This window comes from Podarcis raffonei, chromosome 7 (genome assembly GCF_027172205.1).
Source record: "Podarcis raffonei isolate rPodRaf1 chromosome 7, rPodRaf1.pri, whole genome shotgun sequence".
Lineage (NCBI taxonomy): Eukaryota > Metazoa > Chordata > Lepidosauria > Squamata > Lacertidae > Podarcis > Podarcis raffonei.
This window is the reverse complement of record NC_070608.1, coordinates 37,256,910-37,282,149: the sequence shown is the minus strand read 5'-3', so window position 1 is coordinate 37,282,149 and position 25,240 is coordinate 37,256,910. Positions and strand designations below refer to the sequence as shown.

Below are 25,240 nucleotides of genomic sequence, written 5' to 3'. Positions count from 1 at the left end.
AGCTTGGAACAGTATGTACAGTAACATAATTCATTGTACTTTTGAAAGAGTGTTACCTTAATTTCTTGCCTTTCTGAATTTTATTAGTTTGTGTACAGCTATTTGGCAACTGACATTTTCTTTGAAGGCTGCTGCTCAAGACTTTAAAGCTTTCTACAGTGGTTGTTTACATTGCCGGTCCCTATTACATAGCCATTTCAGTCTGCTGGTGAGGAGTTTTGGAAGGTGGGATTGTATAAACACAAAGGCCTTAACCCCCATTTTTACAGGTAATGAATGCTGCTATGTTCCTATTAAAAAGTACTTCTCTACATAACTGAAACCTGATGCTTTAAAAGGAGCATTAGAGCAGGGCTTGCAAGATGCAGTTGGATCAGCCAGCAGCCCACATCTACATGGCCAAAGGCCAGGAATGATAGTTGTAGTCCAACAACATCTGAAATGACAGTGGTCCATGCTGTATCAAGGATACTAGTAAAGATATGTTTGTAATGATCAGGATTAAATTCAGAGATAGGATACACTTGTATTTTGGCTAAGGCCTGAGGTTTAGCTCCATTTTGTGGAAAAATATAGACAAATAATGTTAAGTAGATTACTGTGGTTGCAAGTTAGAACCGCTTTGGTTACTGAAAAATAAGTCTTTATTTGACAAGCATTACAGGCAATAATAACATTCATAAGGAAATACAAGTGCATACTGTAGTTCAGCATTGTAATTGCAGTTTTCAACTAGACAGTGGAGCTAGACCCAATCTCAGCTCTTTGAACTTCAGCGGCATTGCTACTTGCAAAGAAGGTCCTTTAAAAAGTTCACTTTAAAATAACCATATGTGTTTGAGTGAGAAGGCACTATTTAGTATTGCTGTTTCCAGAACATGATTTGTCTGTCTTCCCCTCCTGTGATTATGCTGCTGCATCGTTCATTCATCCACATACATGTTACAGTACCTAGGAAAGAGACAGGTGTACATCAGATACTTGTTTCACTTACCATTTATTATCCTTATCTTTAAATCTTGGTCTCATTTGGTTAATGCATTGCTAGATTTGCCCATAATCATCTAGAGCTGCACTCCACACTACTGTTGTGCATATATATTATAGGCCCTGAGCCAGAGATCATCATTGCAACCAACTTTCAGGTGCCATTTCAGATTCTAGGGCCACTGCTATACATCCATATTTTGATGAATTCTGGCCTTTTGTTTCTCAGGCTGTACAATGGAAAATACTTCACATTAAGTTCTAAGGTATAAAACAGCGCCCCAGGGTATGATACATTCAAACACACCTAACCAGGATCAATATCCCACTACTTAAAAGATTTCAAAGTATACTTGCAGATTTTTAAAAGTTGAGAATTTCACACATACCAGAATGTCCTGCGATTCTTTCTACTATCTTCCCTCCAACAATATCCCAAACCAACAATTCTCCTGACTGACTTCCTGATAAGATGGTGTTGCCATCCCATTTGAAACATCTGCAAAAAGCAAGTTGTTAGATCACAAGTGAGTCAGACAATGCTACTTAAAACCAACCCTCAGCCTCATTTTTAGCCAAGCAGCTGCTGTGTGCCCAAGTTCTAGAAGACATCTAGTTAACCCCCTGCAATGTAGGAATCTCAACACACTGTTTCCCATCCAATCTGAAACCATACTGGACATATACATTAAACCCTTTGAGCAAATGCTACACACAAAATACATTCTTATGTAAGTATCCATGTATGCATGTGCGCGCACACCATTGCATAAAGTGATGTTTTTCACTATCTAAACACAGCAATACTGATGGAGGTCATTGGAATAACTTGATCTAACTCAGGAGCAAAGAACTTAATGCCTGCTGGATTACAGCTCCTACCATCCTTGTCTATTGGCCATGCTGCCCAAGACAGATGGAAGTCGCACAGAATCTGGAGGGCATGCATGTTGATGGCTATCCATGATTCTACTGCAAATCCCTATATGAAACAGCAGTGCATTCCAAAACTTACCTTTGGGGTTCCTCCGAGCGCATGGAAGAGATGATCATTCCAGTTTGCACATCTGTCACTTTAAAGTAGCCATCTTCTCCTGTGCTTAGTAGGTGCCGGCTATCTGTGAAACAAGGTAACTGCTCTGGATTATTTAAATCAACCCCACAAAATACATTCAGTCCATTCCCATGCATATTTAAAACAGGTCTCATTAAGTTCTATGGATAGCTACTAGTGAGCAAATCCCATTGCATGACACCATAAAGGCTGCAGTGCCAAAACTCAACTCACGTGGTGCAACAGGAGGCTTGTTCACATAGGACACTGAACACAGATACAAGCTGTCTTGACACATGAACAACTGTTTATATGAGTGTACACTAATTTGTACAGCTCAACGGTTGTACACAATAAAACAGACTCTACACTTTAACATTACATGGTTATAGCTGAGTGTACAGTTCTAGTATTGTGTTTACAGTTTCACTAACACTACACTTGCTCAATGTTATGTATGAATACCCTTTGTGTGTAGTTTTAAAATAGGCAGCTTTATCAATTACTTGTTTGAGTAAAGAACAAACCATCTCCTAGGCATGAGCACAATTCCTCTTAAAAATAATCTAAACTAGCAGTGTTTTATTTTTATTTTTAAACTACCATAGGCAACTGGATGGGTGCTTATAAATCCAACTTAGCTGGTGGCTTGCTTTACCAAAACATCTCTACATGACTTGGCAGAAAGGTTTCTTTAAGCAAACAAAATTATTTGGACGGCTTTTTTGTTTCAGGCCAACAACGCAATACAAATGATTTAACATTAGGATGTTTTGGTAGGCAAGCTACTCCCAATTTTCATGGGTTACTTCATTTCCGGTCTTTTGTATGACTGCAGAGTGAGGGTGGATACACACTAAAATTACAAAGCCCTAATCAGAGGGGAGCAAGTTGGTTGCAATCTTACACACACTTTACGTAGGAGTAAGCCCAACCGAACACACTGGAGCTTGCTTCTGAATAAACATGCATATGGTCACACAGGATATATCAATTCAATACGAATGTCTCTGAATTATCTCGCAGCAGACTGAAGTATTTTTCTCTTCACAATGTATATATTTTAGAAGACATTAACACATAACATACCGGGACTAAAAGCAGCATCAGAGACGGTCCCTGAATGGCATGGAAGTTGATGCAAGATAGAAGCAGTAGTAACATCCCAGATACTAATGGATCCTTCTTTTGTTCCTGATGCCAGCAGGGTATATGCAGCATTCAAGTTGATTGTATTTACCTAGGTAATTAGGCATATGTATGAGATGATTAAAGAAGTAACAAGCACCATGAAGTAAGAAAGGCAAGTAAGCAAGCATCTAAAAGGCAGCCAGTCATGACTAGAGCACTTAAACATTCAAGGCAATATGCACAGTGGCCTGGATCCTATGGTCTTATAAACAGTCAATGTAATGGCTTTATTGTAATGTATTTTTTTGTTTTTATCCTTTGATTCTTAATTTTTTGTAAGCTGCTTAAAGACTCTTGTAGTGAGATGCTAACAAGTCAAATAAACAAATCTTCTACATGGTCCTTTTTGGCAATGCTTCGGGGAACTATTACTGAATTCTCCTAGTGTTACAGATCTATATTCCAGGAATACAGGCATAATTTGTTAAGATGCAGATAACTGCATTTTCAAAATTTAAGCTCAACATGTAAATGATTTAAAAAATTATACATTAGTTTTTCTTCATGAAGATACATTGCTGGGTTAATCTAATCTAGATACACTTGTTTTATGTACAGTGGTGCCTCGCAAGACGAACGCCTCGCAAAACGAAAAACTTGCAAGACGAAAGAGTTTTCCGTTTTTGAGTCGTTCCGCAAGACAAATTTCCCTATGGGCTTGCTTCGCAAGAAGAAAGCCCATAGGGAAATCTCCAGGGACCTCTTTTAAATGCTGGCGGTGGGGAGCAAAGCCTTTCGCCCCCCTCCGGCCTTCAGAAGAGGTCCAGGAAAGCCGGCGGGGCCGAAAGGCTTTGCTCCCCACCGCCAGCATTTAAAAGAGGTCCCTGGAGAAGTCTCCGCTGTCCCGGGGGCTTTTAAAATGCTGGTGGTCGGCAGCAAAGCCCTCCTGTCCCCGGAGCTTGCGGGGCGGGAGGTGGGGAGAAGGGCTTTTCTTCCCACCGCCAGCCTTCAGAACAGCCTTCTGAAGGCTGGCGGTGGGAAGAAAAGCCCTTGTCCTCCCCCCCCAGCCTTCAGAAGAGGTCGGGGGACAGACTGTCCCCGGACCTGGTCTGAAGGCGGTTTGATTGATTTTCAATGCATTCCTATGGGAAACCGTGCTTCGCAAGACGAAAAACTCGCAAGAAGAAAAAACTTGCGGAACGAATTAATTTCGTCTTGCGAGGCACCACTGTATTAAACAAGTCCAAATATACAGACACTGCCAACATACCTATGCTGAAATCATCAAGAGGAGTGGCTTTCATATTGCTTTTTGAGACCGAGATTGTAAACCCGTAAGAACCTGTTGTCTCATTCTACGTAAAGCAGCAGATATATAGATGGTAGTATGTAAAGATAATCAAACACAGAGCATTTTCCACAAGTGGAAAACTGAAATCAAGTTTTCATTTAAAAACAGGAAAAAGGTTTCTCATATATGTGTGTATGCATGTGCACATGTGTGTGCCCCTCTTCCTACTTCCCGTGGTTTCTCAAACCTATGTCTAAATAATCACTGGAATATGAAGAAAACATCGCATTATATTTGCAGATTGCCGTTACCAATTCTGACCTTTCAGGCAATGGCAATACATCTTTAAAATAAGCATTCACACAGACTTTCCTCCCGCCCCACCCCCAAAATTTGTTTTGCTGAAGTTTGAATTGAAACAAAATATATGTGCACACAAATATCTTAATACTCACACTAACATCATGTTCCAATTCAGCAAGCAATTCAAACCGCTTCTTGGTGCCCAGTAAGTCTGCAGGAATGCACTGCCACACCTAGAACACAAATATTTGAACTGACGTAAGCTTCTCCTTTGGCCAGATATGACAATTTAAGTAACCTAAAAGTAAGAGCTAATTTGTAATTTTGGGGATGGAGAGCTTGTGGCTTTCCAGATGTTGCTGGACTCCCAACTTCCATCGGCATCAGCCAGCACTGCCAGTTGTCAAGGATAATGGCAGATTAAGCCAACAACATGAGTCAACGGTGTCATGCAAACCAAGCCTTACAGTTGGGGGAGTTGCATATGTTTGGCCTGGGTAAGAGGAGACTGATAGATATAGATATCAAATCTCCTAAGGGGCTGTCACACGGAAGATGGAGCAAGCTTGTTCTCTCCTGCTCTGGAGGGTAGGACTCAAACCAATGGCTTCAAGTTACAAGAAAGGAGATTCCAACTAAACATCAGTGGGAACTTTCTGACAATAAGAGCTGTTCCATGGTGGGAGGTTGTGGCCTTTTTTTCCTTGGAGGCTTTTCAGCAGAGGTTGGATAGCCATCTGTCATGGATGCTTTAGCTGAGATTCCTGCATAGCAGGAGGTTGGACCAGATGACTAGAGACCTTGGGTCTCTTCGTCTATGATTCTATAACAGCAGCATATGGAGGCTGCCCAGTCCTGTTTTAAATTCTTAGCAACAGCAGCATGGAAAAAATGGGGGAAATTCATGGATGAACTACCCAACAGGCACTACAGGAAATAACCACCACATAGAGATTATTTTAAAATGTTTAGGCCAATGCTTTGAATCTAGGGATTCAGGCAATTCGTTTGTTAATTACCCTACAATGGTGATCCTACTGTATTTCTTACTTCTCTCACTACTTCCTAATAGTTGGAACAGTCAGTCCTGCCACCACAAACAGGTGACTTACATGGACAACCAGAGCTGCTTCTGACAAATCTAGGATACAATGGCAATCCTTGCTCAAATGATTAAAAGCTTTCATCACAACAAATTCATATCAAGTGGAGAACTCTACGTACTTTTACAGTTGAATCCCAAGATGCAGAATATAAACGATCATTGTGCCAACAGATCTTGCTGACAGCATCATCGTGTCCCATTAATGTATCCTGCCTCCTTGCAAAAGCTATTGAATAGAAATAGCTAACAGAAATAATAAAATAGATATATTTTAAATAGTTATATTTCAGAGCACAAATTTTTATTCAGTTCATTTATTATTTTAATCAGTCCACGTTTCCAACTTTGAAAAAGTGCTTCCAATATAAAAAGGCCTTACCTCCCCAGTAAGGCAGTTAGCAGGTGAAATATATTCATTTTTAGCTCTTTAATATAAAAGCTACCAACTGATATTATATACAATTCGGTACAAGGTAAAATTACATACATATTGTTGTCCCATGAAGAACATACGACAGTAGTATCGCCCGGTAGGATTAAACAAGATGACAGAGCCTATGACAAAAAGATGACAATGTTCAATTTAATGATAGACTTGCAAGAACACATTAGTACATTACGAGCCCGTCTCATCGCAAGCACCATCTGTATCCTAGGAGCTCAAGATCTGATTGTGCAGCGGCACAAACCAATTTTGCTATTGCGAAAAAGAAGAGAAAATAAACACATTTGAACAAATATCTATTACTAGAAGCTTATAACACAATTTGTTTGTGTGCAGAGATGAAGCTCTAAGGTAATGGAGCTACAGAAGGGGTGGAAAGCATTTTAAGCTCTGTTGCACATGCATGTTGGTGGGTCCGGGGCTGCACACAGAGGTACTGCACACATACACTTACAAGCCTCTCCCTTTCCTACCCCCACTATATTGGACTCCTGAGTGATGCTCTTCTGTCTCCAGGTTAAAAAGATAATGGTCATTAACAGAGATTCATCCACTGATTCATCCAGGGTGGAGAAAAGAGGGAGGTGCCTCCTTTCCCCAGAAACACACTAACATACACACACTCCAGCTTCTGCTCTCAGAGACTCTACTGCAACAACTCCAGCTGGTATATCCGAATGAAGTACTTGCCAGTCACTCCCCATCCCCCAACACTGCACCCTGCCACTATCGCCTTCCCATCGCTTCCGTATCAAATGGTACAGCTTCAGTGTTCAACAACAGAGTACACAACACAAAGCACCCAGAAGATGCTATGGGAGCCTATGACCTCACTCTTGTTGGACTCCCAGCTCCCTCTCTTTCCAGATCTCTTGTCATGCTGCCTGGGGCTGATGAGAGTCAGGAGTCTTAACATTATCTGGTTGTTATGAGCTGCTGCCAGAGCATGGAAGGAACCTGCAAATGGACAGGGGAAGCTGCAAGATTGACTGCAACTGTGGTAAATTTCCGTAGGTTGGCAAGGGGTTAACTGGGATGGGTTCTATTCCAATCACGTGCCCTGCTGTAGGCAGGAACAATGATTTGTGGGAGGTCAGCTTGCTCTACTCAGTTTTTTCCTCCTGCCTAGATGGAGCAGATTGTCAACTGGGGGACAACACAAGGTGAGAGGCACATATGGCTGTGTGATGTTCACTTGTGAGTTATAGGTTTACTACACAACGTCTATTAAGAGTTGGAAGTAGCTCTCTAGACATTTGAGCAGCGAAAAAGTTCAATTACAGCACACCTGCTAGAATTAAACTGGTAAGCTACAGTAGTTACCCGGGGGGGGGGCGGGGGGGCGGAATACGTTGTATTAAATTATGGAGACATTCCGCAAGATCAGCTGTAAGATTATACAAGCCTGGAAGCACTCACCATGTTTGAAAAGGATATACTCCGCTGCAGCATTTTTGATTCAGCAGAAAACATCTTCAGGGTTGAATCTAATGCAGATTTTGAGAGAAGAATGGAAAGCAGCACCATATCAGTGATTTCCAAATTGTTTTATCAAATCAACAAGATACAAAGATCCCATCAGCAAACTGCTGGAGTATACTTCTATGCAGAGCCAGACTGAGCCATGTGTGAGGCCACACACGCTACATGTGGAACTGCTGACACGTGCAAAATTAATCTTTGCACTATGCTTTTATTTCTTGCACAAGGAATATATCATGGTTCCCCTGAGGCAATCTGTCCCCAGTTACCAGAAGAACAGCAGCAGAGTGCTGCGGGCAGCCAAACCGCCACTAGAAACAGCAGCAGCAAAACTTTTCCCCCCTATTAGAGAAAACCTAGAAAAACAAACTTTGGCCACCCTGTCTTCAATGGTAAGTCCATCTCCCACCAAAAAGTTATCGCATTTGCACCTCTCCCTGATAATCACCATTAAGCTCCACTTTTGTGGGGCTGAATGGTGCTGCAATGGGGAGGATATTTTGCCCAGCCTGAGTATAAACATGGGTCCCCTCTCCACAGGGGCAAAAAAAATTCTGTCCTCTGGATTGTCCCTCACGTGTTCTCTCTCTCGACTGTGACTCTGAACCACAGATCAGGCCAGCTGTCTGAGCTTTCAAAGCACCTCTACAGGTGGAGAGGCTGCCCAGAGCAAGAAGCTGCTGCTCTGGAAGGGATGTGCTGCTAACCGTGTCCTTTCCTGGCCAGTTCTCCTCAGAACAGAAAGGACACTTTCTTTTTAGCTACATAAATATCAGCACTCAGATTGATTTTGCTATTAGTATAGATCATCCTGCATAGATCATCCTGTTCTGCATAATTTATGCTGTATTTTTTTTCTCCCATCATGGGGAGAGGCAATAAACAATGTGGGATACTAAAATTCAATTGCCAACCTTTGAAAACGTTGCTTTGTAGAGCTTCCCTAGCTTATGAAATGTCAGTAAGCATTGATGTGAACTGTGAACTCTGTCATAGTAATCAGAGATAAAAACATGATGTGGGATACTTTTTTAAGAAAAACAACAAAAACTGATTTAAAAAAAGAAAAGAAAGCCAGCTTCTGACCGCATACCATGCATACCCTGTGCTTTTTCTGCACACAACCTACAACTCTGACCCAAGGCTTCTAGGAATATAGTGTGGGGGGAAACCACAAATACTCCTTTTACAGATCATAGGTCTCTGCTGAGTCTATTCAAAGAGGAATTCTATGCTGACCATTGGAAAGGGGCTACACAGTGTCACTGAATAATGTTCATATTACTGAGGCTTGACAGCACGACTCACCTTGAGATGTAGTGAAAATAGAAGACTGGTTGGAACTGTAAGGCACAGCAATTCCAGTGATTGCCCTGTTCAAAACATAGCAAGGAACTGTGATTAATATCTGGCAGTGTAAATCTAATCAGGTCTACTAAGTAGTAAGTCCCACCAAATTCAATGGTTAAGTGTGCTGTTTGCATCTGAAAATGTTGATACACTTTTACACAGTTCTGGAATCGCATAAATCACAAAATTCCAGCAATCTGTTGCCCAAGACACCCCTACTGAGGCAAGTAGAATATGCTGGTGTCAAACTAGTAAGTCATCTGTGCTTCCTGATGGTGGCTGGCTAATGCTGGTATGTCAGCCATAACTATGTTTGCTATCTGTGTTGGCTACGCATTTGTTTCCAGGCTCATTTAATATGCTGGGTTTGGGCTTTTAAAGTCTTAAACTGCCTGGGTCTAATGCACTTAAGATACCCACAAGGCATCTCTTTCCAAATAGGCATTGCCTTTTGAAATTGATATTTGACAGCTGCTGCTTTTGTATTATTTTCAATCTTGTAACTGAGTATCGCTTTTTAATATTTGATTTAATCACTTTAGTTTCTGTATATTTATTTGCTGCTCTGAATATTTTATAAGAAGTCAGGATAAAAATATGCAGTAAATAAAAAAACCCCCAACTGATATCAATAAGGACAATCATGTCATTTAGCCTAATCCTTGCATTGCAAATCCACATATTTGACCCCTGTTCCAACAAAGCAAAATCCCCCTCCCTCAAAATATTACATTTTTCTTCTAATTGACTAGGCTGCACTGTGTTCTAAAAGGTTCAAAGTGTTTTACTGTCTCATTCTAGACACCTCTATATGCTGTATGCTACAAAGTTTACCCTCTGTGAATCTTGTGTTGCCCATCTATCTTTAATCTGGTCATGTGGTTCCAAGCAAGCGTTATACTTTCTTCTGTTAGATCTTCAAAAGATTCTTCACCTGGAGAAACTAACAGACAATAAAATATGTCAACTAATAATGAATCCCCCCCCCAACGAAATACAGTAGCAGGGAAGAGATATATTACAGATTTCATATAGTGAGCCAACTACAGTTTATTCAGCCTCTTTCACATTCCCTTCTGTCTCCATGTTGCCTCCTAAAGAGCATTTTATGATACCCTACCAGTTTAACCAATGTGGAGTGTGTGGTGTGAGACATGGTTGAAACAATGGAAGGCCACACTGTTAAAGTGCCAGAAGAGCACCAAAGCTTAAAAAGTAGGCTGAAACTTGAGGTATCACATTAAGAAACTGTGGGGTTTTTTCCTTCCAAGGAAGGGCCAATTTACCTCTACATACCCCCTTCCCCCTGAATTGCAACTTCCTAGGCAATAATAGCAGCATGCAAAAGCCCCTTTCCCACTCTGACTGCTGGAAGCGATTTTTGCAAACTGATACACCACTATTTTTCAGAGCGTCTGACCTAAATCTTTATATTGAATTTGTTGGACAAAGAAGCACAATTAAAGTCAGCTGAATTATCAAATACAGTACATAGACCCTCAGGGCCCCTTCCAACTCTGCAATTCTATCATTCTAACAGCAATATCTGTAGCCCCACCAAATTTACCTGGAGACTCAGGCATCGAAAAATCATGACTGGATGCTCGAGGAAAACTTTTGAACTTCGGGATAATCCTCCGAGGATGAGGGATTGTAAATAACTGTTTTGGAGTCTGTCCAAACTCTAGGATTTGTGTCAACAGCGCTACTCGCTCATCTGGGTCCATAATACTTCATGGAAAAAGAGAAGAAAAACGTAGGGATATCAAATTTGGTTATACCACATTAATCCATCTAGAACAGGAAGTATTTATAACTCCAGTTTATATGTTATGACAACGACAGGTATGCATTAACCAGAACTGCTTTTTCACTTACTTGCGTACGCAAATGGATTTTATATTAACTCCCCAAATATGTCATGCATGTATGCAGTAAGCATCGTTCCTGCTGACATGCACATCAGATTTATGGACCTTACAGAACAAAAATGGAAGCCACAAGACAATTGTTCAAAATAGCTGGCAAAGCTACTTTATCATGAGTACATTGTAAGGCCTTAGAGAAAGAAATTATGCTTGTAATGAGCTGATAGGGTGCAATGTTCCCATTTTCATAAGCATTTTTGCATTACCAGCTTATGTACACTAGCTTCAGTGTGGAGTTCCTGGGTGTTCAAAACAGAGGTTCCTGGGAGGTTAAGAGGGTAAAAGATAAAGGACCCCTGAACAGTTACGTCCAGTCAAAGGTGACTATGGGATGCCTCGCTCATCACGCTTTTCAGGCCGAGGGAGCCGGCATTTGTCCACAGACAGCTTTCCAGGCCATGTGGCTAGCATGACTAAACTGCTACTGGCACAGAGGACCGTGATGAGTGCGAGAGCACACGGAAGCACTGTTTACCTTCCCACCACAGTGCTCCCTATTTATCTGCTTGTACTGGTATGCTTTTGAACTGCTAGGTTGGCAGGAGCTAGGGCAGAGCAACAGGAGCTCACCCAGTCGTGCGGATTCAAACTGCTGACCTTCTAATCGACAAGCCTAAGAGGCTCAGTGGTTTAGACGAGGGGTAGGCAACCTAAGGCCCGTGGGCCAAATGCGGCCCAATCACCTTCTCAATCCGGCCCACGGACGGTCCGGGAATCAGAGTGTTTTTACATGAGCAGAATGTGTCCTTTTATTTAAAATGCATCTCTGGGTTATTTGTGGGACATAGGAATTTGTTCATATTCTGCCCGCCCCCCCAAATATAGTCAGCCCACCACATGGTCTGAGAGTTGGTGGAGTGGCCCAGGACTGAAAAAGGTTGCTGACTCCTGGTTTAGACCACAACGCCACCCACTCCGGTTGAAACAAATCAGCACCTCCATGCTGAGGACAGTGTGCAAGTGGATACAAGGATGGCAAGGGGTGCGGGCCCAGGGCTCATTTCTGGCTTCATAAGCCGTGGTTTAGCCAGCCAAGAAAGCTGCAGTCCAAGTGATTCCATGTGTTTCTTACTGTAGAAGCAGGAAACTTGCAGCTTTTCAACTTTTCTTTGTAAGTTATGAGAAATTATTTTTCCCTATCTGCAGTGCCTGCAGTTTAGATGCCACCAGCTCTGTGGTAAAGGGCACCTCACCAACTGTTTGCAATTACAAGTGGGACCTGCAACGCAATGTTGCAGTGCAGAGTGCCTCTTCAAGCGAGCTAGCCATGCCTTCTTCCATGATATTCCCTTCTAGATTTTGTACACACATACACTCTGACAGTCTCTGACAGTCCATCAGCTTTCTGTGGCCAATGAGCATCCTCACTGGACTATTCGGTGGGGTTTCCCAGGAATTGGTTTGTTTGCTTAACTTCTACAAACCCTGAAGATTTCCCAAGCCTGCTAATACCTTCCTTTTATGCATGGATGGTGCTGTTTTGGTTACTCCCAGAGAATGTTGCTATTAGCACATATGCCTGAATTTTTAAAGAATCCAGCAACAAACAGCCCCATTCTATCAAGATACATGCAAAAAGCTCACCACAAAGAAAACTGGTATGAAAACATTTTATGTTGGAAGAGAACATAATATTTTTAATTAAATCTTCCCACCCAGTCCTTTACTGTTAACTCAGTTACCTGTTCAAGTCTACTCCTCCTTCATAGGTTAATGGATGAAATACTAAAAAGAAGCAGAGAGCAGACACACAAAGTGAAAATGTTTCTGATTACAGGACTGTTGGTTCAACAAAACAATACTACAACACTCTGTCATTCTCACAACCCTGTCACCTTATACATAGTAAATTTCAATTAACTTTATTTTTTAAAAAATTCGCACATCTGACTTTATCATGGCTATAATTTACAGTGTACATAGAAGAATTTCCTAACTGATATGCTCTGCACACCGTGTTCCTTCATGAAAAACCCTCATATTACCACCACAGAGTTTAACAGTTTAAAGTATCCATTTGCATTTTCTTTTTATAAAAGTGGGGTAGGGGGGAAATCACCATTCTGAGCTGCAATGGCCTCGTTTCCCTTCTGCTTGTAGCCAAACACTAAGTCAATCCATTCATGGAGATGTTCTGACACATACTGGCTTTCTAAAGCGTCTTGGCTCTTCTGGAGAAAATCATCAGCATCTGAAAGAGATGGTGCCAATGTTTCCTTGTTAAGTGAGAATAAAACCCCCACTCCCTCTTCCCTCTCAGCTTTTTTTAAAAAGAAAGAACTCACTAGAAGCGTTGGGTGACAATACTAATCAGCACTTCAGACATGTTTCGAAGAATCATTTTTCAGGATACAACAACTTTTTATTAAACACACTCAGTGGAATCCTTTTGGTGGCCTTGCAGTAACAGAAGGATTTTTTAAAATGTTTTTATTTATTTTCATGGTACAGATAAATTTTGAGAAAACAATTGTTACAACAGTAAACAACAAATAACTTGTCCTGTCAAAATTACAAACTTTTATCATGCCATGTGTTAAAATTTTATTTGATTGCTCTTTTTGATCCAGTGGACACCTGGAGGGAGGGGATTCCGGCCAATTTGCCCATCGTCTTCCCCCCTCCATGTCACCTTCCACCCTGATGGCTGCAGGTGGGAGAGGGAACTGGCAAAAACTGCCTGTTTTCTTCTGTTACTGAGGTAATCAGCTAGATCAAAAAATCCTTCTGTGAGTGCAAAGGCACAAACTGGATTTCACTCATCGTATTTAAATTATGAAAAGAACTACTCTGGATACATGGGAGAAGGAATGGTACAAATACACCGACTATTTCCCAAGCTCTTGAGATGAATGAAAGCAGATCTCCAACGCAGAAGTGAGATTATTAAGTGCTTCCAAAATTCTATTTACCCGATGCCCAAGGGGGAAGTTCTACATTGTCCACAATCTTTCCTCCTTGCGTCTTCCCCAAGTCCAATTTCAGACAATTTAGTAGGAAACTGGAATCATTTTCATAGAACTCAGGAATCAACTAAAAATAAATAAAAAGTGTGGAACAAGATTGTTTTGTTATTATTATTACTGCTGTGGTACTTAAAAACTATAACCAGTGTTTCCAAACTTAGCACACAGGGGGAAAAATATTCATATTGGATGTGATCACACAACAGACTTCAGTGTTTCAAAAGGTATCTCACAGCTTGACTTACGTTCGCTGCTCTGGGTTTTGATTTGAAAAACGAAACAGAAAACCTACGCATCAAGCAGAACTGGATGACTCAGCTCCCTTGCCAAGTCCAGACCACCACTTAAGAGGAAATGAGCATCAGCACTGGCCACTATCCAGAACCTAATTGGGTCCCATTCAGCATAAAGATCGCCTTATAAACATGGACTGGAACTGCAGATTGTGGGCAAAATATGACAATGCTGCCAAAGACTGCATCCCTGGCAAGTTCTTCCCGTCTTCTCTGCAATATTTAGGAACACTTATTGATGACACATTGCACAAGTTTCCCACTATAGTTCACTGGCCAGTAGGGAAAAGTATAATTCAATGCCACAATACAGGTATGTACTGCTACAAATTGCGGAGGAAAAATTGATGTCAAGATGCCCTTATATTGCTGCTGGTTTGCGCTCCAGGCGTACCTGGTCATAAGGAGACTCCTAACCTAGATCCTGGAAGTGCATTCAGACCTAAAAACAGATTCCAGGTGGCCTGCATGGTTTTGCCAGTGAACCTATCAGAATCTAGAAGATTAATCTAAGTAGTCTAGAAGGGTTATCATAAACAGCAGCCTACACATAATATGTCAAAAGACACCACTGAGATCATGAAGGTGCTCTGCCAGGTTTCAAGTTTAAGCAGCTGCGTTCTGCCAAATCGGGAAACATGTCCATGTAATTCAGTATTATTGTCTGACTACAGATCAGGCACGAAGAGGTCCCATATAATCTGATCCTTATAACCAGAAATGCTGGGATTCAACACAGGACCTTCTGCATTCAAAGCATGCATTCTACCATTGAGCTGTGGCTCCATCCCAATGGTTCTGATAAGGTCCTGAACTGATTTGTTGTAAATTGTTTCTGGATTCTGTACTTTTAAAAATGGAATGCTGCAAACTCTCAGTAGGCAAGAGAAAGAACTGTTAACATAAATGGAAGTATTGAAGGCTCTTTACCTCTTTGAAGTCTGTTGCTCCATCTAAACAGTTCTTCCAGGTTTCTGCAATACTGGATATGAATAGCAGGAGAATAAAACAAAAATAAAAAGTTTCAGATATGTCTTATTTCAGAGCAAGATTTTGGTAGCAAAATAGGTTATTTATTTATTTTATGTCACCTAATAAGCTAATCTTTTAGGAGCCAGTACTAACTTAGATACTCAACAAAAACACAGCAATGCCATTAAAATACAAGAAACAAACCTGTTGAACATTCTGTCAGGATGATCGAACTTTCCATTTTGCAAGCAAAGCATGTATTCTGGTGCTGTGGAAGCAAGACAGCTCAGATATCACACCAGATGAGTCAAGCTTGATGACCACAAACTCAGGAGAACCTTGGCAGGTGACTTACCAACTCTGACAAGATAAAACAGAACGTAACCTGGTGACGAGTAGTGGCTCCCATACATAAACTTTGGTTCTGGCATTTCCCGATAACGTATCTATCAGCGGAGAAAGAGAGAGGGAGAAAAATTGCTCAGTGACAATTTCCTTTGGTGGTTTGTTAAGAGGCTGGGAATCAGGTCTGGCCCAATACAATTTGGCGCCTGAGGTGAGCCACAAAATGGTGCCGTCCCCAGCCAGGGAAGAAGTATGAGGGGTGTATGTGAAGCTCTACACTGGAAACAGGGGTGGGAGGTGAGGAGGTGGGCAAATCCAGCCTCCAAGGAACATGTTGAAGTTATTGCCACTGAGGGAGCAGCAGTGGATGGTGCATCCTTGGAGGCCGGATCTGCTGCCTCTGCGGATCCTGCCACTCTTTGTGCAAATATCAAAGCATGTCAACATTGAGCAAACACTTAATGCTGTTTAGATCCTGCAGTTTGATAGGAACAGGTGGCTTAACTGCTTTGGGTAGACAAGGGAAGGGAAGGGTCGGAGCCAAATAATTCTATATACTAAGTTGCAGTTCAATAGGAAATACAGTGAACTTTACTGAAACATGAAATATTTCTCATCCATTATAACATAACTGTCCATATTTAGAAATGCACTAGATCGACTGTGTTTTTTTAAAAAATACAAAGTGTAAAAAATCACAGAAAACAAATACATACCAACAGTCTTTCTAGTCTTTCTTTATTTAGTGCACCTACTGGCTTACTGAGGTCCCGAAAGGTTTCTGGCTTTGTCAAGTCTACAAAAAAAGTTCAAAAGAATTAATCTTCTGCAACAACTAAACAGCAACGGCCAGTGATTTTTTTTCTCCTTTCCAGTGCATTTGGAAAAGTACTACCATGGCAAATCTTACCCAACTGCCAACTTTCTCATAATAGCCCTTAATCTTTTAAAATCACAACTGCAAGTTTCATTTTGCAGGAATTGGGACAAAACAAGACACACATGTGTTCACTAACATTCACTCACTGGTTTGACTATGAACCGAGAATAAGGATCCACTTTTACCACAAAATGGAGTGCAGTGGAATGGGAGCAAAAATATCCCTCTCTCCCGCTTTCTCTGCTTTTGAAGACTCTCCACCCCACCAAGTTGATGGACTCCTGGAATCAGAGCCAGTCTAGAGAGAGGAAAGACTGAAGCAGCAGAGTACCTGAAGATAAAAGGAGGAGGGCAGGAGAAAGAGGGCAGATTCCACTTTCATCCACAGCATACTCCATTTAGTGAACAAAGGAGATCCCCACACTTCTGCTTTTTGCTAAACTTGCCCTCAGTGGTTTGGCTATGCATGCGTACATCTGGGTTTGCCTCAAGTTTACCAAATCAGGAAGGCAGAGAAGTCAGATACCCATTTTACTTTTGGAGCCATTTTAGTTCTGAATGGTAGCCTGTCTGTGAAATTGTAAACTCAGTTATGCTTCCTTCAATATCTCAAAATAGCATTTATATTAATCAAGTTAACAGTTCTCCAAAATGTTTTGACAATTGTTGTACTCTTCCTGAGATAAGCAAATTGAGGCAAAGGCAGATCTAGCTTAACATACATGCTTTGAAAGTTATACATACACACAGGTATCCCCAAACTGTTGATAATGATCTCAAACTCCACTGGATTTTGTGCAAGCCTCGCCGAATGAACAGAGGCTATGCAGCAATGTTGATTGGATTACTCAAATTCTGTTTAGCTCCATGTACTATGATCATTAGCATTTGACCCTCACCTTTTTGCTGATTCAGTTTCAAATTTTCATGACACAACCTGCATATTCCTTATATGAAGTACACTAAACCACTGAATGCCGAGCAACCACTTAACTGAGTGCTATGCACCACTGACACCATGGACATACGAATGCAATGCAACGAAGAGGCTGGAATAAGAAGCAGCCTCTGGCAACGCAAGAATCAGAATTCACAAGAAGCATGCTCTGCACCATCCTACTACATTCACTCTTGAAAAAGAAACTAGCAATTCCTTGCTCTTGTTCTTCTACACAGGTTCTTACCCAATTCTGAACTATAATAATCAGCTATGATCCATGGAAACACGGGATACTGGGAGAGGTCATTGCAGCTCCGATCAGCCAGATTGTTGAGGTGAAGGAGGTACTGGTAGTTGGAAATATGCCCTCGTTGCCATTGTAACATGTAACTCTCTGCTGTGTGCTCTGTAACATGATTCTCTAGACACCAGACAACAGAGAGCAGAGGAGAGATAAAGGCCACTTGAAACGACTCTTCTGGAAGCATTGCATACCTAACGGGCATAACGGGTGCACTATTAGTTTTCTCTACACTTATCCTTCAAGGCATCTAGGGCTTTCAGTCATCACTCATGAAGCAAGGCAGACCACTGGCTTGACAAACTGTTCACTGACCACCAAGATGAGTAGATTAAACAATCTCCCTCAAATTCACTAGCAAGTCTTTCCTGGTCTTTCTATAGCATGTGCGCCCAGTTATGAAATGGGGGCAGGGAAGAAAGGAACCATGACAGTGAGAACAATATATTGTCGGACAGCGATTCCACTCCCTTAATTTTTTTTTTTGCAAGGGCTTCACAAAGTAGCATTTAAGGGGAGCTAAAGAAAGCAGACACAGATAGGCTGAGATGGCAATACTTAAGGACAGAAGAGAGAGGGATAAAAGGCTACAACAGGGAACAGAAGCCCGGGGCAGCACTCTTGCAGGACAATACAAGTGAGGAGTTCTGTATGTAGGAACATGTTTGTTGGTGATGAGTAAGGGAGTTTTTCCACTTTCATACGTTCATAGATAACAACGCATGACAACTGCAAATAAATATTAGGCAGGCTTCGCATTTTCAAAGTTTTTAGCTTTGTTTACTAAATACAAGTAAAATAAACATGCTAATTTTGATCATTCTCTTAGGTAATATGCACTGGGGGAAAATCGGTTTGCATTGGAATTTTTTCTGATGCATACTACCCTAACCTGCATTTAAAAAAATCAAATGCAAAATTCTCTATGAAACCCACATTACTGTCACTTACCCTGCAACGTAAGGCAGCATTTGACCAGTTGCAAATGTCCAATTGCTTTCTACTATTTATCCTACACATTACTGCTTTAAGGTGGTCTCAGAATTTTCAGTTCTAAATCTCCACAAAGCCAAAAACAACTTCTAATTCAACATGTTAGCACTGATTTCATTGCAACTTCACATTCATTCCAAAATAATACACACTTAACTTTCCCTCAAGTTTAAATCTATACCAAAACAAAAAAACAACAACAACAAAAAAGGGAGACAAACTTTATCTCACACATCCCAATTTGCCAAAGAGAACAGTTATTTATACCTAAATATGTTGCCATGAAGAAATAGGCATTGTCTCTGTCCTGAGTGTTGTAGAACTTCAAATAGATGTCCGAACACAAATTGTTCTCAGTGCAAAATACTTCGAGACCCTTTCAAAATTGGAGAGAGACAGAAGTGAAAAAGTTCATCAGGCAGCTTTATAATACTAGCACAGTATAGTTCAGGTGAAACAAAGCCTCTGGTATTTTTGTTGTTGTCCTCATAATATTAGAAGCTGTTTGTCAGAGGAATACAAGCTATTCTCTATACACCAATGAAAGGTACAGCATATAACGTAGTTTTAAACCTACTATGCTTTTACTAGAAGGACAATTGTTGCTACTTTCAATTTTTTTCTGTCAAATTTTCTCTGCCCAACACATTTGTTCACAAGAGCTATCATAGGTTTTATAGAAATGTGCAAGACAGATATGAATGTTGCAACATGATATAACGTGTTTTAATCCATGATAGGACTTGCTATGCCATAAACTACTGAGCAACTGCACTGTAACCAGGTACCTTTATTCCCCACTCATACGGCTGACACAGATAAGCCAACATGAATGTCAAACTGGAGCCACAGTTTGAGGGATGGCACAAACAGTGTTCTTCTTGGAATGTCAAGATGCAAGTTTAAACAACAAAGCACATTTGTGCGACCAAGGGACAAGAGTAAAATTTAATCTTACCAACGGCAATAGACCGTGCCTTCTTTTATAGATACGTCTGACGCTATGCAGCATCACCTGAACCACCGGCTTCTGTAACGAAATGCACAGAACAAAAATATAATACTCCCAATTTTCCGCATGCATTGTTTATAGTAGTGGCGGGGCTGCCTTTCCACCACTCAGGCTTCTGGGGGCCACATGGGTGGGGCCTGAGGCAAAACTAGGCAGGGCAACAAATGTGAATTTGGGCTTTGTACTGTGCAATCTAGGTCCTTAATTATAGAATCATAGAGCTGGAAGGCACCCTGAGGATCATCTATGTAATGTAAGAATACGCAGCTGTCCCATATAGGGATTGGACCTGAGACCTTGGTGTTATCAGCACCATGCTCTAACCAATTGAGCTGGCCAGTTCAAGCAAGAAAATACTATTTAAGGACTCATTTGAAACAGGCAAAAACACCCAAGGAGGCTGCAAAGCAGAACTGGTAAGGGGTGTGGCCCGGGAAGAAAGGCGGTGGGTGTTGTCTGGGAAGTCCCAGAGGCCTGGCAGAGAGGCCTTGAGGGCTGCTTCTGACCCCCGGGCTTAGGTAAACCTTCTCCATTTTACAGGATTGGGAATTTCCCTCTATATTCCATTGTTATCCAGAGCCGATTTTACATGCAAAAAATAAATAGTTGAATTTAAAAATCAAATCAAAATCAAAGCCTATTAGTTGCAAAGGAGTTGCATTTGTAATTAATTACCTAGGTTACCTATATGCATTCCAAGAAAGGCCAACTTGAAATAGTTTGATGGATAAGCTGTTTGTTGGCTGGGGAAATCAAACTTGTAACTAAGGATTAAGAATCCATTTCCACCATTTTACACAGACTCCAAATCTGACTGTAATATATGAAACACCCAATGGAATCAGCGAACAGCTCACTACACATACTGATTTGAAAACGAAGACACAAAGCACAGTGTGCCTCATTTATGAGGAATTGTAGTATTTTATAGTTTGCTAACAGTCTCAACTTCTTTAACATTCTGGCTGAATCAGTGAACATCAAAAACAGACAAAAAGTTGAAGGTAATGTTCACTAGATGAAGCATCTGAAAATGTGACATTTCTAAGTGGAACCTGAAATCTATATCCTAACTTCAACTGGTAGTAACCCAACTCACAGCTCAAATAGAAGCCAGGGGTTTAGGATTCTCCACCTTTGCACACTGCAAAAATATTCAAAGGGTGGAGGAGAGACAAGAAGGGATGGACTTCAATAAGCCACCAGTGAGTGGCAGAGCACTATTTGCCTCCATAGTGGAGAACCTTTGAGACTCCAGATGTTGAACTCGCTCCCATCAATGCCAGCCAGCATGGCCAACAATCATGCATGTGAGGCATAGTTCAACAATATCTGGAGGCTCAGAGGGTCCCCACGCTTGATCTACCTGAAATATAATGACTGGTATGATTCCCCAACTGGAAATTCAAAATGGGCACAGTGACAGCTTTCATTGGAGAAACTTAGCCCTGGCATGTGAATTTTGAATTATGGAGAAACAGAACTGAGAATTTGGAAACTTCCACAGACTCAAGCTAGAGATCCATCAAGGCTGCCCCTGATGCTCACTTGTGTGGCTCATAGGAAAACCTCACATAAGCACTTTGAGACACTTTAGACAGTTATTTGCTCATGGTTGAAAGAACAGCAGGATGGAAATTTTTAGTGCAGGTTACTTACAGGGTAGCCATTAAGAGGCTGGAAATACAAGTTTGCATCAGTGATGCATACAAGTCCTGGATTAGTCACCAACGGAGTGACCATTTCAGCTTTGCATTCCATATGCAACGTTTCAGAAACATTTTGAAATCTAGAAGAGGAACAAACTACAATTATTTTGTTCAATGCAGTCACCTGCTAAAGGTTAGCTGGGTTATTTCACACCTCTTAATGTGTTTTTTAAAAGACAAAGTTCACTTCAATTTTCTAATTTCTATTAACAAATAATAATTCTCTTTACCTCACCTTTATAATCTGCAATAACCTGAAGACTCCTCAGCACATAATGCATTGCAGAATTTATAGAATATTTTTTTCTCCTTTCAGGATAAAACAAAGCAACAAGGATGCCTCACATTTTTCACATTTAGGCATATTTGGACATTTTCTCTGGTCTCAATAATGAATTATTTTACTTCAGCATTCATATGAAATGTGTAGAACTTAAAAAATATTGAAAGAGGGAAGGGGAACAGGGGAACTCCTAGGGCAGGCTTCCTCAAACTCGGCCCTCCAGATGTTTTTGGCCTACAACTCCCATGATCCCTAGCTAGCAGGACCAGTGGTCAGGGATGATGGGAATTGTAGTCTCAAAACATCTGGAGGGAGAGGTTGAGGAAGCCTGGCCTAGTGTGTAACTGGTTAGGGAAGCATTAAAGGAAGCAAATGACTCCTGCTGCTAGCACACTATTTGCCTTACATCATCCTATGCAGATGGTTTCTAAAAACAGGAAACGAAATTCAAAAGCAAGGAATTTTTATGATGTGAATTATTTATATTAAGAAGCATACCTGTTCTTATCAAATGGTGTCCTGGCCAAACGTGACTGCAATATAGCAGTTATCTAATTTGAAAAAAGGAAACAATACATTACGCTTTGGACATGAACCTAAGACATTAGTTTCCACTAATACAACATCCATAGTATATATTTACCATAGCAGCCTGGTCCCCCAGTTTGTCCAGGTGAGATGCCCTGTACAGCTGTTTAAAAATAAAAGCAAGAAGATTAAAAAAAGAGTTTCTTTAGATATATCTAATGCACCTGAAGTCCCCAGGGATAGGTCAGGCCTGTAGAAAAGCATTCTGCACCAGATTCATTTCCACCTCCAGGCATGTGTCTGTGGAACAGCTGCCTCCACAACCACAAGAGTCACTATTTAATACCTATATGAATCCTCTGGGAGCGCTCATTATAGGTTTGAGGGCAAGGCAGCATCAGTATGCTTGCGACACTCAGCTTTATTTCTCTTTAACATCTGAATCAGGAGACATTGTCTAGTCCAGAGACGGCCAACTCCTAAGAGACTACTCACAATCTACTCACAGTTCAGGTCAAAGTTGTTCAGCTTTTTTTAGGGAGGAAAGTCCTGGTTTTTTAGGGTTTCAGGGCAAAGTTGCAGAGCTTTATTAGTGAGAAAGGGGAAAAGTTGCTCACCGAAAGAGCGCTAAGGAAACAATCAGCCTAAGAAAACTCTGTCTTCCGTTCTGGAGATCGTGCAACAATAGAGGACAGGGCATGGTCAGATTCTATTTTACCACCACTAAGGAAAGGGAGTCAGCGATCTACCGTGATCTACCAAAACCTCCCAGGGATCTACCAGTAGATCGCGATTGACCTGTTGGACACCCCTGGTCTAGTCCATGGGCCAGTGCTTGGACACATCTTGGATGCAGTGGTGAGATGGACGAGGAAAACAATCTGAGATTGAATCCTGGCAAGAATGAGGTACTGAGGGTGAGTGGTCCCCATTTCGAAGAAATTGGTCAACTGCCTATTCTGGATGGGGGTTTGCAGTCTCCTGGACCATTATTCTCCTTGGAGGTTTGCAGTCTGGAGATAACTTCTGGATCTAGCTCTGCCACTGGAGGCCTAGGTAGCCTCAGTGGCGAGAAGTGCCACATACCAACTGAGATTGGCATGGCAGCTACGGCCATTTCCTGGACCAGGAAAGCTTGTAGTTCAAGATTCGGTTATGGACAAGAACAAACTTGTCTGAGGAGGAACTATTTGCATCTGCTCAATATTTTTTTACTACAAAGGGGATTTTATGCTCCTTTGTAGGTACCAAAATAATGCACAGTTGCCATTTGCCATCATGTCAAACTGCATTCTCACCTGGTGAAGGGTATGCAAAACATCGTCAACTTTCCCAGCAACGTCCAGTTGAAATAGGTATTCAGTTTTACCCTAACAAAGAAAAGTGAACCATTAAAAATTTCACTGAAACCCAGGGGTCACACCCACTTACCGGACTTTTTAGGAAAAACAACTACAGCTCAGTGGTCCAGAACATGCTCTTTATGCAAAAGGTCCCAGGAATCTGCAAAGACTCCTGCCTGAAAGGTCAGAGAGATGCTGACACTCCAGATAGAGCAGGGATAACCACCATGGTGCACTCCAGAGGTTGCTGGACTACAATTTCCATCACCCCTGACCACAGGCCATGACAGTGGGAGCAATGGGAGTTTGAGCCCATTATGTGTAGAAGGCACCAGCTTGGCCATCTCTGCATGGACAATACTGAGCTAAATGGACCAATGGTCTGAGTCTGTATATTCTTTTTAGAAAAGCATGCTTGTCCTCCAGCCTGTGAACTTGTTACACTTGCACAGCAGTGATGCTACCAGCTGCATTTCCGAGTTATGGGCTGCTCTCTTCTGAGGATTTTCAGGCTGTTCATATTAGGATATGAACTGCAAAGCAAGAGTTTTCACGAGATTGCATATGATGTCATACGCATAAATACCCCTTTGCAAGTAACCTGACATGAAGCTGACTATACCATTCAAATGTCAGAGAATGGAAGTTTCCAGATGAGAAGATGTACAAGGGACTCATATATCAGCTTTGTGCACTTCATGCAATAATAGAGAGAATGGGGAAGTTACAAATATCACCTTGTGGGTAACCTGAACTGCCCTTACAACTGGTTCTAACATATTTGAAGGTTTTTAAGGAGAGATTGGGTGGGCATCTATCATGGATACTATAGTTAAGATTCCTGCATTGCAGGGGGTTGGACTAGATGACCCTTGGGTCCCTCCCAACTCTATAATTCTATGATTTCAATTCAGATAAAGCAGGCACCCAAGTCACATGTACATTGACCTTCTATATTTCAGTGTAATATTTTTATTTCCCTGTACAGCAATATAGGATCTATATTAGCTGTTTTACGAGCCCCCTAGTTTCTTCAAACTCTTTCTCATGCTTGCAGTATTTGGTGAACAAAATAAATGCCTTTACAAACACCATTCATCTATTTCCCATGAACTTTTTTTAAATAGGCACCAGCATCTGTATAAATTTCATATTGTAATTATTAATATATAAAAATTCACAAAGGCAAGTGCCATCTAATGCTACATATTTGCGTTCTCTCTCGCTCAAACACAAGTCTTTGCTTTCTTTTAGTGAACTTCCTCAAATAACTTACTGCTACTGTTCTTTCAGGAACAACAGGCTTTATGACGTTAAGATATTTGCATGAAAGTAGCAGGGTAAATATATACTCACTCTTTCCATTTTAAAGGGTGCAATGACATTTTGCTCTTTCGTAAGAAAAGCCTAAGAAAGAGGATAGTTTATTGAGAGTGCTTTTGGGCAACAGTTTTTTGAATTTTTAAAAAACTATATTTAGAATAAATTTTCGTATTTGTCTTTCTTCGTTGTTCCCCAAATGCTACTGTTTTCTGTCCTTAAATGTTCTTTCATCTTTCTCTTTCGTAATGTAAAATTACATCCATGTTTCAACATCTC

General features: G+C 41.1%; 1 protein-coding gene across 2 annotated transcripts in view; it reads right to left on the bottom strand.

The window, feature by feature from the left end:
* Positions 1-604: 604 nt before the first annotated feature.
* The window catches only part of NSMAF (neutral sphingomyelinase activation associated factor), a 38,675-nt gene continuing 14,039 nt past the window's right edge, over positions 605-25,240 (bottom strand). The window contains exons 6-31 of one of the 2 annotated variants that reach the window (XM_053396074.1): positions 24,998-25,048; positions 23,597-23,668; positions 22,414-22,461; positions 22,269-22,321; positions 21,438-21,567; positions 19,725-19,796; positions 19,034-19,142; positions 17,717-17,893; positions 16,369-16,448; positions 15,663-15,753; positions 15,512-15,575; positions 15,266-15,317; positions 13,989-14,109; positions 13,136-13,267; positions 12,759-12,801; positions 10,716-10,879; positions 9,983-10,082; positions 9,107-9,171; positions 7,736-7,803; positions 6,359-6,426; positions 5,991-6,114; positions 4,919-4,999; positions 3,131-3,281; positions 2,003-2,105; positions 1,377-1,486; positions 605-951 (exon numbers count right to left, since the gene is read on the bottom strand). In XM_053396074.1, the coding sequence (XP_053252049.1) occupies positions 857-951; positions 1,377-1,486; positions 2,003-2,105; positions 3,131-3,281; positions 4,919-4,999; positions 5,991-6,114; positions 6,359-6,426; positions 7,736-7,803; positions 9,107-9,171; positions 9,983-10,082; positions 10,716-10,879; positions 12,759-12,801; positions 13,136-13,267; positions 13,989-14,109; positions 15,266-15,317; positions 15,512-15,575; positions 15,663-15,753; positions 16,369-16,448; positions 17,717-17,893; positions 19,034-19,142; positions 19,725-19,796; positions 21,438-21,567; positions 22,269-22,321; positions 22,414-22,461; positions 23,597-23,668; positions 24,998-25,048 (2,424 nt within the window). In that variant the 3' untranslated portion in view covers positions 605-856. Of the gene's footprint in view, positions 952-1,376; positions 1,487-2,002; positions 2,106-3,130; positions 3,282-4,918; positions 5,000-5,990; positions 6,115-6,358; positions 6,427-7,735; positions 7,804-9,106; positions 9,172-9,982; positions 10,092-10,715; positions 10,880-12,758; positions 12,802-13,135; positions 13,268-13,988; positions 14,110-15,265; positions 15,318-15,511; positions 15,576-15,662; positions 15,754-16,368; positions 16,449-17,716; positions 17,894-19,033; positions 19,143-19,724; positions 19,797-21,437; positions 21,568-22,268; positions 22,322-22,413; positions 22,462-23,596; positions 23,669-24,997; positions 25,049-25,240 lie in introns of both variants that reach the window. The other variant, XM_053396073.1, reaches the window with a different exon arrangement.